The sequence below is a fragment of the Amia ocellicauda genome, chromosome 10 (assembly GCF_036373705.1).
Source record: "Amia ocellicauda isolate fAmiCal2 chromosome 10, fAmiCal2.hap1, whole genome shotgun sequence".
NCBI classification, from domain to species: Eukaryota; Metazoa; Chordata; class Actinopteri; order Amiiformes; family Amiidae; genus Amia; species Amia ocellicauda.
In genome coordinates, this window is record NC_089859.1 from 32,742,292 (window position 1) to 32,759,019 (window position 16,728).

Consider the following 16,728-nt stretch of genomic DNA (forward strand, 5'->3'; position numbering starts at 1 on the left):
GCTTCGATTGTCTCTGCAGCTCATTAAGCGTACCCTTCTTCAGAAAGTCACAGTTCTGAATCCAAGCTGTCCACTCAATCTTGTTTACTTGTTTCATTAACTCAGGCCATGTGAAAGTAAGCCAGAGAAATTCCTCAGCTGAGTTTCTCACCATTTAAAACAGTGACTGCCAAGATCAGTAGCTACGGTTACTGCCTCTTCAGAGCACCTCCTCCACGTCTGAATCATTGGAGGACTTATAAAAGCAGTTGCTAGTAAAATAGTAAACAAAGGTTTTGGCGCTTCTATTGGCCAAATTGACATCACTCAGGCTGAGTCATGTTTTGTTGACGAGTATTATTTGAAAAGTGTTCCTGGATTTAAGTTTCCAGGCACTGCAGGCTAACACTAGTAAAGTAAAGCGATACTTCGAGTGTGCTTCAGACAAGGCTGTATGTGGCACAGCTGAAACAATCCAGGCATAATGGAAATAGTCCTGACAAGACTCAGAGATTTCTCCTCAAAGTCTGCGACCTTCAACGACTGCAAATCAGCAGAAACACCTTCCTTCCGAATCCCCCCCGAAGTCTGTAAAGGAGAAAGTAGACAGCAACTAGACATTGAGTCTGCTCTGGCTTGGCTCAGGAAAGAACTGGTAAGATTGAGTCACTCGAGAATGAGATGTTTCTAAATCTTATAGGCAGCTAGACACCTGTAATTCTTTCAATTTCCTTAAACATTTATGGTAGTGTGTACAGAATCCTTTACTTCTGTCTCTTTGGATTATCTGCATTCATAGCTCTGTAACTGCAAATCCTTGGAATGTATTACAATAGGCAGAAGGTGGATTATCTGATTTAAATGACATTTTCAATTGCATAGAGACAGGTAATAAAATGCAGAAGCCCAGAACATCAGATTTTGAAGAAAAATGGCAGTCAAATGAATACATTTAAATGTCATCCAATAATACCTCAAAGAACATTAGGCTGAGACCAACAGTGGTTGTTTGATCATTGAAGCTTTGACTACCATAATATTGTGGGTGATATGAGTGCTTTATTTTAGTCTTTTTACATTGATGAATATGATCCTTCACCACATTCTGTCAGCAGAGTGCCCCCTCCAACAGAAATACTCCTGTAGTGAAGATATCATATATCACAATCACAGAGGCGCTAGTCCAAGCCTTTGATATAACAAAAGTTGATGTAGCCTTTTTGTTCTTAGTACATTTCTGTTTAGCTGGTACAAGCAATTTTAATTGGTGGAATGCTTTTTAGTTAATTCTGTGATTTGTATCTACAAATGTTGATTTCCTTGCATAATGTTTATTTTTTCGATTAATTATTTAATGATGTAAAAGTGTTGTTGTTTTTTAAGTTAAAAGTTATACTTAAGTTACTTTACTGGGAGGCAATGAGACTGTTGTTTTACAGTATTTCTACACTAAAGCAAATAGTCCAATTTATCTAAATGATTAATTATATTATAATTATATCAAAATGTCTTATAATATTAAAACATTATCTAGCTCAGCCTTTTTTTTACCATACATTATAGTTTTAATAATACAAAAAATCTGGAAAAAAGGAATGGACTAAAATGATCTTTTATGTAAAACCAACAGTCATTCTCATTAGACCATTCATTTCCCAAAAGATAGGATAAGGTTAACGATAGTATGGGCTGTTACAAGAAGAATGTGTGTGGATATTAAATGTCACAGATGGCGATGGCAAAAGATTAAATGAATGTAACTTTTTACATATTAAATATAAGGAAATTCTGTGATGGTGTCAAATTGTAAAACAACAGACATATAAAGATGTTATATGCACCTTAAAAATGCTTCAATGTATATGGTATGTAAATGTAGAATCTGGTTGAAATAGAAACTAGAAGCAAGGTATTTGTTAACACTATTTTGAGATTTGGTTTAAATTAGAGCTAACAGTAACAGCAGGTGACAGAAGTCCAGTAGACATTTTGATTTCAATTTCCTGGAAAAGCCCAGATTGACCTCAGCTTGACAGGTGGTCATTCTCCCGTTTATACATTTAGCCAAGTTTAAATGGCCATTAATTATCTATTTTAACCTTATGTTGTCTTTATGTGTAGCCCCTGCCCCATCAATCATGTTATTCATGATGGGAAATTATTACAAAATGGGCACAATATTTAGTGCAGTATCGGATATCATTCACAGTATGCCCACCTGTTTTCTATTATGATTGATCCATTTTTGTTAAAAAAAGATTGTCATTGATTGGATGAGAAAAAAAAAATATTTTATTTACATAAAGAATAAAACTGCTGGTTTAGACAGTATGGATTGACAGTTTAGATAGTATGGTGTAGTGGTATATATCATATATTTGTATGAACCATGAATCATTACAAGTCTTACAAGTGTTGCATCAAAAGGCATTTAGAGAAATGGATTTCTAAAGCCATTTCCCTTGTGTTTTTCTTCACTTCTTGCCTGCAGCAGTTTTCTAAGTAGCCCATCTCTTTGAGGCTGTCTTCTGGCAAATCTAGTAAACACTTTAAAGATTGAAATGTCTTGCTAGAAAAAAGAAGACGAGAGGCAGTGGAATAATATATTAACTGATACAAGATGACTATGAAAAAGTGCAGTACAGATGGACTAAACTGTTTCTTCCAGTGGTTTACACAAACATTACATAAAGTGTGTCTGTCTCCTAGTATCGGCAAGGCTTCAGTGTAATAGAGTTTAATTTGCCTTTGGTTCCCAGTGTATATGAAGCCTACTACCAGTCCTTTTATGTAATTGTCCATTATCAACCTTCAAATCATGTTCTTTACAATCCCCAAAAGTGCCCAAAATCCATTAGAACTGTTTTTCACAAAGTTTGTGTTCTTTCACAAAAGAGGAAGTTACATCTTTAAAATGAGTGAATATTAGTTAAAGTATTTTCTTTAGAGATTATTCATGGCCTGGATTGCAATGATAATTGAAAAGAGAAGCCCACACGCTGCTTTGAATAACTGGGGGGGAAAAAAGACAATTTATGCCCAGTTGACTGACACTTCCTCAAAAAAGTTCACATTCCTTTTTTTACCTTTACCAAGCTTTTATAGCCACCTTTGAGGCCAATGTCCAGTTCCAAGAAATAATTAGAGGAGATGCACTTGTTGAAAAATGCAAATCCATCAAAAGTTCATTGCCATTCGGAACTGTATTCACAATGCAGGCAATTAGGCAGACTCTGACTCTTATGTGGAAAAAGAAACATTTGCATTTGAACGAGGCTCAATTAAATGGAAATAGCTGTTTTTTTTCAATAAAAGAGAGAACACAAACATTGCCTCAGTTATTATGGGAACAAAATATACGTATTATTTTTTTTATGTGTGGATTCATTCACATTAAGTATGGTGTGAGAGCATCATTAAATAATATTGTAACTTATAAACTCAATAGATCGATAGATTTAATTGCAGACAGTGAACATTTTACAGAGGATAACAATGAAATTAATGTTTTATATATTTTATATATTTATTTAAATATATTTATATGTATTTGCACTTTAAACTTTTACAGTTCCTTCATGAAAAATGGTAGCAAAAAAGCCCAAACTTTGACAATCCACCTGTACATGTACACTAGAACTGACCAGCCTATTAAATGCAGATGGAAACATTGCCTTTAGGAGCACAGGATTGCTTCTGAAATTGGCAAACTGTTTTAAAAGGAAGGGTTGATGTTTTACGCAGCAGTGCTTCAGAACTTATTTCACGGGTCACGGGGCTATACAAAAAAAAAAAGCTCTTTGTACAAAGTCCAGCCGGCCTGAGTGTGAGAAGGACTTGATGCACACCAACCACTTCAAATCAAGAGCATGCTGCCTGCTAGAACATGTTATTACATGCACCTAAATTGCAGAAAATTGAAAGTGCACATGAAATGTCCACCGCATTAATCGTGTTCCAATTATAGAGCCTTGAAGTGGATAGCAGATCAAAGACCCCAGTTTAATATCCTACGGCTAACGAATGACTGAGCAGTCTGACCAGCAGCAAACATTGCAGTGGATAAGTAATGGATTTGGCATGCTTACATGGTTCATACACTTGGAAATAGCCTTGACTTTTTCATTTGTCACAACTGCTACATAAAAGCCAGTAAGATATCCTATTACAATTTTATAAAGTGTTTGAGTCTGATTCCAACCTTCTCCTCAGTCGGCAGTTAGATATAGGGTTGTTTCAAGCGGTCACACTTTTAATTTAGTAGGACACATTGCTCACAAAATGTGTGACTTTAGACCTTTTTCATTAACTGTTTGCTAAATATTTGGAATCAAATTAATTAAACCATGGAAGGATACATTAAGTTATTTGGACTTTCTTGAAATGTTTTCATTTGCACAAGCTTTTGGGCAACACAGCCTATATACAGCAGGTGTACAGTTGCTATAAGATCAGTGTGACCACGTTTCTTTGTCTGGGATATTTTGCTGCATTGTAATGCACTGTACCAAATTATTCTATCATAATAATCTTGTGTGATGCATCTTTTGTTCACCTCAACAGATGGAGATGCGTTCTCAGGACCAGCTTCTGATTAAGCAGTTGATGGATCTTCACACTGGAATCCAGGAGCTGAAACTGGAGTGCACAGACATCACTGAGCTGGACTCTGAGAGCGACACAGAGGGCAGCAGCCTCTACTCCAGTTCAGGGGAAGTGTGCTCCAGTCTAGCCTTTGTGGGCACCGCACTTCACTCGCCTAGACGCACCTCCAGCAGGAGAAGTTCTATGCCTTAGCAGCTCTCAGATGAAGAACAACAGCTTTATTGCACAGCCTTGTCATATTACAATCAGCATCCTTCAGAATGTTGTTTTTCCCCAACACATCAGCCTCTGTACAAGGGCAAGTTACAAGATGCCGCCATGTTTGTTTGGGCACCATATCGTGCTTGGATTTATGTTTTTAATTCAAAGGCTGTTTGCTTAAATATGACAAGGCTCTGTAAGAGAAGAGCAGTTCAGAGCTGTATGTAACTTTCAAATGTGCTGCTTCCATTTTGTATGCAATTCCAAGTCGCCATGTTGCTTAACATGGTAAGATGAAATACTGAACATACATATATACAGTGGTTACACATGAATGCAGGCGTGTCAGTACAGTGTGTCCATACTGCAGTCAGGTGTGGCTTAGATTGCTCATTAGAAACCTAAACATGAACACATAATATCCATGTGAATATCATTCTTTCAGTTACCATAGTTTCATGTGTAAAGTTAATATAAATATAAGAAATATAAGAAAACAAGTAACGTACCTTACTTGTAAGAGTATATTTTGCTTTTTATTTTTGTCTAATTTATGATTAAATACTTTTTCTTACGATTTATTTAAGTGTTTTTCAACTATTTAAAGCAACCGGAACAATGTTAACAACTTTCCATGGAACAAATCTCACGGGGGACTTATGTTTCTGTTTTATTTTCTGTAGTAAATATGGAAGAGGTGCGTGATATAATTGTCAATGCTGACCTGTGTTCCACCTTTTTGTAAACTAAAATACTGCATGCTCTGAAATTAGGTTTAGCCGTATGTTTGATGAAAGGAGCAACACAAAGTAAATCTCTCGACAAATCAGAATGCCTCTGCCGCTCTTTCTTAAATAAAATGTATAAATAATGAAGTAGAAGAATTGTCAATACTGTAACTTTTTTTGTACGTCTTATTTGTTTGTTTCTTAGACTTGGATTTATAAATGTTAAAAGGAAAAAAATGATTTCTCTGAAGTGACAGCATTTATAAGCAAAGCGTTTGCTTGAATGGGATAAAAGAGTTTTTTTTTAACAAAAATAACACCACGACAACTGACAGGTGGACATGTTCTCTGCCATTCCTAACTGATTTTTAACAGCTACTCTCTGCATCACTGCAGTACTTGAGTATACCAAATAATAAAGTCTATTAAACACTTACTTTTCTTTGAGTAAATGTGAGTGTACTTCAATTGTTTATTATTTGCTACTTCTGATTAGTATTAGCTAGTATGTTGTTGTTGTTTTTTTTTTGGGGGGGGGGTTATTGCTCAAACATGAATTGTTAAAATAATTTTGAGTGTATATATTCTTTACTAACAGTATATGGAAATGTGAAAACATTACATTCCAAAGAACAACTTTTGGGGGAAAAGAGTTGTGCAAAGTCAGTTGTGAAAGAGTGTATATTTATATTTTGGTAGATTATTAAAAAAGCTATTTTCCTCACAGTCTCTCACCAAGCTTACCATTCATTCAGGAGAGTTAAGTGAGATATGTGTGTCCAAGTATGTAGTGTTCATTCAACAAATCCAAATTTTGTTCTCTCATTGTATCAGAACAATCCAGGATATCCTGGTCTTGCCTTAAGAACAACTGAGTACATTTCTTCTTCTTCTTCTTCTTGCAATGCAAAGAGCCTTACGTGGTTTAACAATCACTAATATACTATGTTCTACCTTTACACAATATTACAAGGGTAACAACATAACTATAAAATTATCTACACATTACAGTGAATAAAATGTAGGCGTAAGAGAAGAATAGAATGGTCTAAATGTATAATCCAAATGTCTTAAATATATAAAGGGATGTTGAAATGGTATGTGTTTTTAAGACCCTGAGGCATGATAAGGTGGTTTTATTATTTATTTTGCCATTATGCATCACTTACAAGCATTTGGATTTTGTTTTCCATATGAAAATACATTTGAACACAATACTGAGAACCAAGAGGAAAAGCACTGTGAGAAAATGTTAGTGGATTCTTGATTCTACTAGCATCCTAATGTTGTGCAATATACATGCTTAAGGCAACCTGAAAAGTTAACAAATTGGATGGTTTGGTTCAGCAGAAGCCACATTTTAATTTAGTTTTAATTATCATTTGTAACTGTTTCTCATTAATTTGGAATTTCAAATGATATGCCAGTTAACATTTGGTAGAGTAGATGGAAGATTGGTGAGTAGCATTCATTATCACTTAATTATAATTATAAAATTTGAATTGCCAATTCCTTTTTTCCACTTTTTCACCCCAACTTGGAATTGCAAACAATAGGACTGGGCTCATCACTGCTGTGACTTTGGTACTGCTTCAAAAGCAATCTGACAAAGCATGCATCCTCCAATTATCACAATGTCACAAAGTTATCCACTATTTTTCACACTGCATGCCCAGAGTATGTATATGTATACAGAATGTGTACCATTTATCACACCATTCAAAGGATTTGATGCAAATGGAACAGATAATACACTGAATTAAACAGGCACCAGATCAGCCACCGGGGTTTCTCATGTTCAGCAAACCAAAAACAAATTGTCCCCTGAATAACACCCCCCCAAAGCAGTCATTGTGCAGTGTCATCTGGGAATTCCTTTCCAAGGCTAGCAATGACATAGGCTGCATTCAAGACCAGCTCATCCAACCTATAGCATACACTCAGAGCAAACAGGCAACCCCACCAGTTTCTTTTCACCACAAAAAATCTGTAACAAAGTTACTGTGGATTTATGCACAATAGATTAGATACTAGCCTCAGGGCTTCAGTGGGAATCGTACCAAAGTAATGAAGCAAGCCAACCCCCCCTTTCCATCTTAATCCCCCCCTAGTAAAACTCAAGGAAATGTAGAACTCCAAGTAGCTTCTTACCAAAGAAAGATTGTATAGCTTGAGGATCCTTTGAATACCTTTTTTTTTTTGCCTGAAATATCACATGAGGTTTGGAAATGTGCTTTGGAAGACTCTCAGAAATCTACACATTCAGTATCATTGACACAGAGTGGGCAGGGCAAATGTTTGAAGCAGATACAATGCCAACTTTCAAAGTTGGCAGGATTTTTTATCAAAAGTAATGCACAGCAAGCAATATGCTATTAATACAGGTTTTCTATTAATATATTCACAGTGTGTAAAATGTGAGCTCAAGTAAATTGTTTTTTTTGACATTTGTCTCAATTTTGGACTTTGTTTCTGAAAACCTGAATCCAACTGATTACATTCCCCACCATATACAGTATGTGGTTATCCCACATTCCCCAAATGACTGAATGACAGCCTATGCTATATATTCCATGTGTTACATTTTCAAAGTACATTAACCACTATGTCCCTAACAACATTTTTATGCATTGTTCAGTTGGAGTTTCTAGGATAAGTCAGTGCTTACAGATAATGTTAAACATTCATACCCGGCAGTGAACTTTAGTCTATTTTCTGGAGTTAGAAAATACACAGCAGTACATTTTTTTCCCAAAAAGCAGAACATCCGTTAAATGTTTGAGGATCTCCTGAGGTGCATTGCAGTAAATTATACTAGTCTTTTCATCATTATTCAGTTAAAGATCACCTAACTGCAGCAACTGAACAACTGGCTTCTTCGTGAATCTGTACAAGAGACTGCCTCTCCTTTGCTTGATTAAAAGGGAAAGGATGATTGAAGACCACTGTGATTAGCTGTGACGTTTTCTTTCTTCTCCAGACTCGACGCTTCGTTTTCTCTCCGTAGTCTCTGGATTTCACTGTTTATGTCCAGTAGTGTTTTGGCAAGCTGCCTGTCTTGAGAGCGCATCTCCAGCTTTGTTTCCACCAGACAAACAAAAAGACAAGTTTAGATACATTATTTCTAAAGATACATCTTTTGTCATGCAGTTGTGCAGATAAGGATGTGGCTCTGCCAGTTTGGCAAGCCAAATTATCATTTAGAGATATCTTTAATTCATTTAAAGATATATTCAAATATGTCAAGATATATTTAAATGCTTTACAGATATCTTCAAATCATTTAGAGATATCTTTAAATTATAATTTGGCTTGCCATATGCCAGACATAGAGGTCAACTAAGACATTGCATTACCTGTTGATATATTAAAAGTTACCAATTTTCAACTCCACAAAGTGAATGAATGAGGTTGAGGTTCTGCAAGATTATACAGATGTCCAAGTAAAGTTTAAGTTCTTCTATATTTTGTGATAAATACTAAATGTATTTCATTATTATTTATTTAGTAATATTAATTTCAGATCCTCAAAACAGAATCAAATACAAGTTTGTAAATGGACAACATTGCATACAATATCAATCTCAAATTGAGAGTATATTCCATAAAAGGAAGGGGTAAAATAAATACAGCGTTTTTCAAAGTTAATACATAATTGCATACATTTTGCGGTCCTTATTTATATTAGGAATTGGGCTTATATACATTTTTTTTTTTCCACTGGGCTTTTGTCTGCGTATATTGTGCACTGGTACAATGAGACTTTTGCCTAGAAAGACATTTGACAACTTCAGGACAACTTCTGAGCCTGACTGTCTAAGCATGTATTTACTGACTAAGACGTACAGGATGAGGACAGCACAGTGTGTGCTAGGGACATTATGTATAGGGAATTTATGACCTTCTAATCAACATGTCCAGAACTCTAGAACACTTAAATTAAAATTAAAGAAAATAAAATAATAATAATAATAATAATAATAATAATAATAATAATAATAATAATAATAATAATAATAATAATTATTATTATTATTATTATTATTATTATTATTATTATTATTATTATTTTCTTTAATTTTAATTATTATAATTATTACTTAATCTAAAGCAAATCAATACATCATTCTGCCCCAGATATCTTGCAAAAGAGAATTTAAAAGTTTAAAAAATTTCTTATGTGGTTAAATGTGGAAAAGTTTAAATTAATCTTAAAAATATTTGCAGTTTCTTTAAGTAATAACTAGTAATGTATGAGAAGTATTCACTATAAATAAATGGGTGCTGTCCCCTATCCTGTGATTCTTTCATAGTTACATGATCACATTTCAGTTTTGAGATATTTACTTCTTGATATGTGTTTTAATATCAACAAATTAGTAAAATACTCTTGACTAAACATATTTTCTGAAGCAGACTACAGTGCCATTTTCCATTGATTTATATGTCTTTTTTCTAGCAAGCAAATGATGAAATGCCGGCAGTGGCTTATGAAAACTTTCAAAATAACAAGTATTATTATAATAATATATACATATATAATAATAAATAAACTATAGTAAACAATATACTTACCAATTCAGACCTTAACCAGGTTATTGCTCCATCTATTTTAGCTCTGCGGAGTTCTTCGTTAGCATGGAAGTCTTTTCTGATGCATCTCTCAGTATCATTCTCAGCACAGGAGGCTGCAACCTGCTCTCCGGTTCCCCTGAAGGCATTGATCAGTTTATTCTTAATGTTTTCCAACACCATTGTTGAGACAGTATCTTCATACTGAGTCTCAGCATTCATTTTGACACTGCAAAAGCCACCCGCAACAGGAGTCATAAAGTTGAGCAAGGGACTGGAAGAAGTTGGTCTCTGTTGTACAATACAACAAGCCCTGTGTGATTTTCCTCAGCCCTTGGGTTAGGTGCAGCCATCCAAGTACTGCCACTGCTCTTCCTTCCACCAAAATCGCTGACTCTCTATTGAAAGTGTAGCTTGTTTTTCACGCCTTTTCGTTTCTGTCAGACATTGCCCGCATGTGGTCTTACTAAAAAGAATCTACCATACAAGTGATCTGCTCCTATTTTTTTTATTTTCATTTTTACAGCTTTGCTCTTCTCTTCGTGCTGTGTTACTGGCTTGTTTTGTAACTGTTACTATGGAAAATCCCTCCTAAACCCCCACCCCCCTCAGCCCCCACCCCCTTCCTTCAATACCCTATTGAGTAGTGGTGGGAAATCTGGGACAAAGCCTATTGTTGCTTCCAGTAGTGAAAAGCCCTGTCTCCCTCTTTACAACAAAACTGGTTTGAGCCTTTCAAAAGGGCAAGACTGTCACCCTTGTGTGAAAGTGGGCATTTCAGAGGGAGAGGTGAGGGGGGGTGAAAAGTGAGTGGTGGTGGTGGGGAGGTGGGGGTGGGTTATGACAGTGTCAGTAGATTTTCCATTGCTCAGAAGACCTGTCATCACCAATAAAGTGTTGTTTGTCGCCTTGACTGACAGGTCAGGATGGTTAAGTACATAGACTTGGTAAAGTACTGTTAACAAAAGAAAAAAAACACACGCACCATTGGAAAAATAATAAAGGGTTTGGTATCCTATAGGTTTGTACTCCATGGTTCCTCAGAAGCTTGCTGATCTTTTTTCCCCTGCTAAGATGTAACACTTCAGCATTTTGGGGTATGTTTGAGTCTTCTTGAAGGAAGATAAGTAACCTCCTACTGAAACCAGTCCATTGAGGTCCACAATATTAAGAACAACCTCTCCCTCCCCACACACACATGTACACACACTGCAATTGGCTAAATAATATGTAATAGCTTTTAATTTCTGCCCTCTAATTTTATTATGACTTAATTTACATTTCTTCAAAGGCTTGGGACAAAGGGTTCTTGCATTTATTATCAATTCAAACCTGCCCTTTATAAACTCAGAATAAAACAAGCCTTTGTCTGCATTTCTTTGTGCCAGTGTTCTGCCTCAGAAAAGCTGGTAAGCCCCTTGACTTGTCCACTGTACAGGATAAACTGTCCCCACCCCTTCATTGAAATTTGATATTCCATTGCTCTGACACATCAAAATAATCTTGTTAATGTTTGAAAAGAATTTGCTGAGAAAACATAGCGAGCAATATTTATTTTTGTTATAATATACAGTTACAAGATAAAAAGCTACCAGCTATATCACTCTTCCTTTACAATGAATGATCACTATAGTGAGGTCTGAAGAAGTTGCCGAAAGGTATTTCTGTGACCAGGCATTAATGACTCTCAAAAAATAAACTGATAATAAGTTGACAATAACCTGCAGATCATGGGCAACAATCCAGACAAAATTGATACTAGATCCTAAATGCCACAGTAGTTAGTGATGTTTATAATCACAAAATATTCACTACATCACTACATAAATCACTACATTTATACCCAAATGAGGTTTGAGATACTACTTTGAAACCATTTGCTTAGGAATCACACCATATATTTCATTGTAAGTACAAACTCCTAAGTACTCCTGTCAATATTAAATCTTTGCTCAAACTCAGTTATTTTTAAGCGGATTTGCCTGCTTGCAAATGTCTCATATGTGGATTCTGAAACTGCTTGGTAATGGTGTGGGTGTGTTTATAGAGGCATGGCTCAGTTGGTTTAGTAACACTAGAGTCCACTCTTGAATACTCACCAACCTGTCTAACCAGCATTGTGAGTTATGACCAGTCTCCCCAATGATAGGCAGACATTTGTCCAGTGATTTGACGATGGATGGAGATCAATGGATACATATATCTGAACCTCAGGCAGCAAACATATAGATAATCAATACCCACAGCAAGGCAGAGGGAATGTTAAAGAGAAGGGCTGGGATTAAATCAAAACTTTGACCCACCCACTAATAGAGAACTACAGAACTGAACTCCGTTGCGGTTTCATTTTAAGTTAGATGCCACTTTCTTCTAATCATAAATGTAACCGCTATGATGTACAGGTTTGCAGTTTTCTATTAGAGGGTGGGTCAAAGTTTTGATTTAATCCAGCTCAAGATTAGCCTGAAATGTGATATTTAAAACAACTTTGACTCACTAAATATGTAATGCCCACCTGATTTTTGTTCATACTGATCCAGAAATCTCTCTCTCCACACACACAAGCTGAGAGATCCTGGTTTGTTAATAATCTGCTTAATGTTTGTCTACCTCACAGTCAAGACTCAATCTACTCTTTAAACTCAATTACAAAAACATAAGGCATTTACACAGAATAATGTCTAACGTGTTTAGAAGGTAGTGCTAGAACTTATGACACATTAAGGTATGCCAATATTGACAAGTCACTGGAAATATTTAACTAAAGTTAAAGACTTCCTCGGGGGAAGGTCTTTCACCTCTTCTCTTTTCACAGTGGAACGGAGTAGCAACAAGAAAGCTGGTAAATAGTTGTCAAAGCATAAGTGGCTTGAAAGAGAGCTCATTTTAAACAGTGATCACTCAAGTGTGAACATGTCTATGAGCTGAAGGTCAGACAACTGAAAAAAAGTGACAGTACTCTGTGATAAATGTTTCACTTTCCTTAACACCGAGCACCAGGCAAATGGAATCAAATTTAGCTCAACAGTCACTGACTTGGGATTTGGCTGCAAAGCAACGGAGCTCTATATCTTTAAACCTCTCTTGTTAAGAGACCAGCAATGGGGTGCAAAAATATTTTTGACATCACTACCAAGCTTTGCTGAGATCTCTAAAACACTGTACACTCAGTTAGCCACGCAAGGATGCCACAGAGTAATGGAAAGTGACTAAAACAAGCTGACAAAGACCCCATGCAGAGCTATACCAGAGTGGCAGTTTATAGTCTTGGAACAACGTCACTCCTTTATGTCACTAACAAAGAGGATCATTTATTTTCTTTTTTTTTTCTTTTTCCACTGCTCTTGCTCACAACTGTGTCTTTAATTCTTAACTTTTTGCTTCGTCATTACATTAGAATTTAGTTATTTAAGGAGATTTGAAATGCTAGACTTTTAACTGGTGAACTGATATAACCAACATTTTATTTCTTTACATTTTAAAAAGGGCATTAGTATTCAAAGGTTGACATGTACAACATAAATAGGAATGACTGTGTTGATGAAGTGTCTCCTTAATGTATTGAAAGGTCAAGCATTTGTAGAATGGCGTATTTCTCAGTTATGTGTTTTCAGTCCTTATGATTTAAATCTATGACAGTGACCTTTAAACATATTTCGATTGTGTTTCCTTGAAAGTGCAATGTCTTAAATAGCGTTGGTCTTGAAAAAAATCAATACATCTGCTATAATTCAATTACAAACGACAGCACTCTCATCTCTTTTCTTGAAGATCATGTATTATTGTATATTTAACTAAGGTCTCGATGCCTGACAAGACACATTTCAATGCTTTCAAAATAGACATATAAAAAGGGGTATATCCAACAAAAAATTACTCATGGATGATTTAAATATGGATTTTAAATGGAAAGATTCTGATGTGATGAAATTCCAGTTTCATTCATATTCATGTTAAAAAAAAGAACAAAAAACCCTAGGGGGACTCTTGTGGCACTGTGTTGGTTGTTTTTGTGCCACAGGGCATGTTAAAACAAATCATTTTCATAAAACATACAACTAAAATAATGTATTTAATTATTGATATGTTGCATGTATATATTAAATCATGTTTTTACATATTTAATTAAATTGTCCTTAAAGTTTATATGAAATGTGATCTGTCACTCCTCAGACACATTAGATAAATGACAAAGTGAAATAAAAGTTGAACATTATTACAATTATTTAAGCTCTATGGGAGCAGTGGTGAAATAAGACATATCGTAGCTGTTTTTTTTTTTTTTTGGTACATGAAGAAAACACAAGTACACAACAGCCTCTTTCTCACTCGTGTGCTACTTTTCAGAGCTACACATTTCAGGCCACACAAGAAGCCTTTTTGTCTTCTCATAAAGGAGTCTGTTTCCATTGAAGTGCAAATACAGTTATATAGTCAATAAGTTCCTGGGAGTTGTGCAAGTACATCCAGGCATTACAAGGGACACTCAAAGAGGACAGCAGGAATACATAGTCAGTTAGATGGATAACAATCAAACATTGGAACTGTAAATAGTATAAAAATATACATTACAGCTTATTCAACCTCAGGATTAATATATTTTAAATAGAATAACATATTGTAAACATAAAGGCTGCAAAGAACATATTCATGTTTACTTGAAACAAATAATAATAATAATGAATCTTCCGATGGTGGGTGGGTGGGTGGGTTGGTTGGTTGGTTGCAAATGTCCTTGACCTCCCTTTCCATATTCTTAAGTGTTATTTCTTTTCATTTTATTGTTTTTAAAATCTGATTTTAATAACTTCATATGATCTTGAAAGTCTTGTTGTTTGACTGTATATTGACTAAATTTGCGGAAACGCTATGTTGATTTTATTGACCATTTTAAGGATATGGTCAAAAGTTATATAAAAAAAATATATATACACTCACCTAAAGGATTATTAGGAACACCATACTAATACTGTGTTTGACCCCCTTTCGCCTTCAGAACTGCCTTCATTCTACGTGGCATTGATTCAACAAGGTGCTGAAAGCATTCTTTAGAAATGTTGGCCCATATTGATAGGATAGCATCTTGCAGTTGATGGAGATTTGTGGGATGCACATCCAGGGCACGAAGCTCGCGTTCCACCACATCCCAAAGATGCTCTATTGGGTTGAGATCTGGTGACTGTGGGGGCCAGTTTAGTACAGTGAACTCATTGTCATGTTCAAGAAACCAATTTGAAATGATTCGACCTTTGTGACATGGTGCATTATCCTGCTGGAAGTAGCCATCAGAGGATGGGTACATGGTGGTCATAAAGGGATGGACATGGTCAGAAACAATGCTCAGGTAGGCCGTGGCATTTAAACGATGCCCAATTGGCACTAAGGGGCCTAAAGTGTGCCAAGAAAACATCCCCCACACCATTACACCACCACCACCAGCCTGCACAGTGGTAACAAGGCATGATGGATCCATGTTCTCATTCTGTTTACGCCAAATTCTGACTCTACCATCTGAATGTCTCAACAGAAATCAAGACTCATCAGACCAGGCAACATTTTTCCAGTCTTCAACTGTCCAATTTTGGTGAGCTTGTGCAAATTGTAGCCTCTTTTTCCTATTTGTAGTGGAGATGAGTGGTACCCGGTGGGGTCTTCTGCTGTTGTAGCCCATCCGCCTCAAGGTTGTACGTGTTGTGGCTTCACAAATGCTTTGCTGCATACCTCGGTTGTAACGAGTGGTTATTTCAGTCAAAGTTGCTCTTCTATCAGCTTGAATCAGTCGGCCCATTCTCCTCTGACCTCTAGCATCAACAAGGCATTTTCGCCCACAGGACTGCCGCACACTGGATGTTTTTCCCTTTTCACACCATTCTTTGTAAACCCTAGAAATGGTTGTGCGTGAAAATCCCAGTAACTGAGCAGATTGTGAAATACTCAGACCGGCCCGTCTGGCACCAACAACCATGCCACGCTCAAAATTGCTTAAATCACCTTTCTTTCCCATTCAGACATTCAGTTTGGAGTTCAGGAGATTGTCTTGACCAGGACCACACCCCTAAATGCATTGAAGCAACTGCCATGTGATTGGTTGGTTAGATAATTGCATTAATGAGAAATTGAACAGGTGTTCCTAATAATCCTTTAGGTGAGTGTATATATATATATATATATATATATATATACATACAGTGAGGGAAAAAAGTATTTGATCCTCTGCTGATTTTGTATGTTTGCCCACTGACAAAGAAATTATCAGTCTATAATTTTAATGGTAGGTGTATTTTAACAGTGAGAGACTTAGTACTTAGTACTTGGTGGCAAAACCCTTGTTGGCAATCACAGAGGTCAGATGTTTCTTGTAGTTGGCCATCAGGTTTGCACACATCTCAGGAAGGATTTTGTCCCACTCCTCTTTGCAGATCCTCTCCAAGTCATTAAGGTTTCGAGGCTGACGTTTGGCAACTTGAACCAGCTCCCTCCACAGATTTTCTATGGGATTAAGGTCTGGAGACTGGCTAGGCCACTCCAGGACCTTAATGTGCTTCTTCTTGAGCCACTCCTTTGTTGCCTTGGCTGTGTGTTTTGGGTCATTGTCATGCTGGAATTCCCATCTATGACCCATTTTCAATGCCCTGGCTGAGGG

At 36.2% G+C, this 16,728-nt stretch overlaps 1 protein-coding gene and 1 long non-coding RNA gene across 2 annotated transcripts; one reads left to right on the forward strand and one right to left on the reverse strand.

Annotated features, from left to right (window-relative positions):
• The first annotated feature begins 323 nt into the window (after window positions 1–323).
• On the forward strand, window positions 324–5,949 carry LOC136760531 (uncharacterized protein C20orf202). The gene is made up of 2 exons (XM_066715971.1): window positions 324–634; window positions 4,543–5,949. The coding sequence occupies exons 1-2, from the start codon at window positions 464–466 to the stop codon at window positions 4,774–4,776; spliced, it is 405 nt and encodes a 134-aa protein (XP_066572068.1). The 5' UTR covers window positions 324–463; the 3' UTR covers window positions 4,777–5,949.
• Window positions 5,950–6,639: 690 nt separating this feature from the next.
• LOC136760532 (uncharacterized) lies at window positions 6,640–10,642 on the reverse strand. Its single transcript, XR_010820210.1, has 2 exons — window positions 10,089–10,642; window positions 6,640–8,589 (listed from the first exon to the last, which is right to left on the reverse strand). It is a non-coding gene; the product is annotated as an uncharacterized LOC136760532 (long non-coding RNA).
• Between the last annotated feature and the right edge of the window lie 6,086 nt (window positions 10,643–16,728).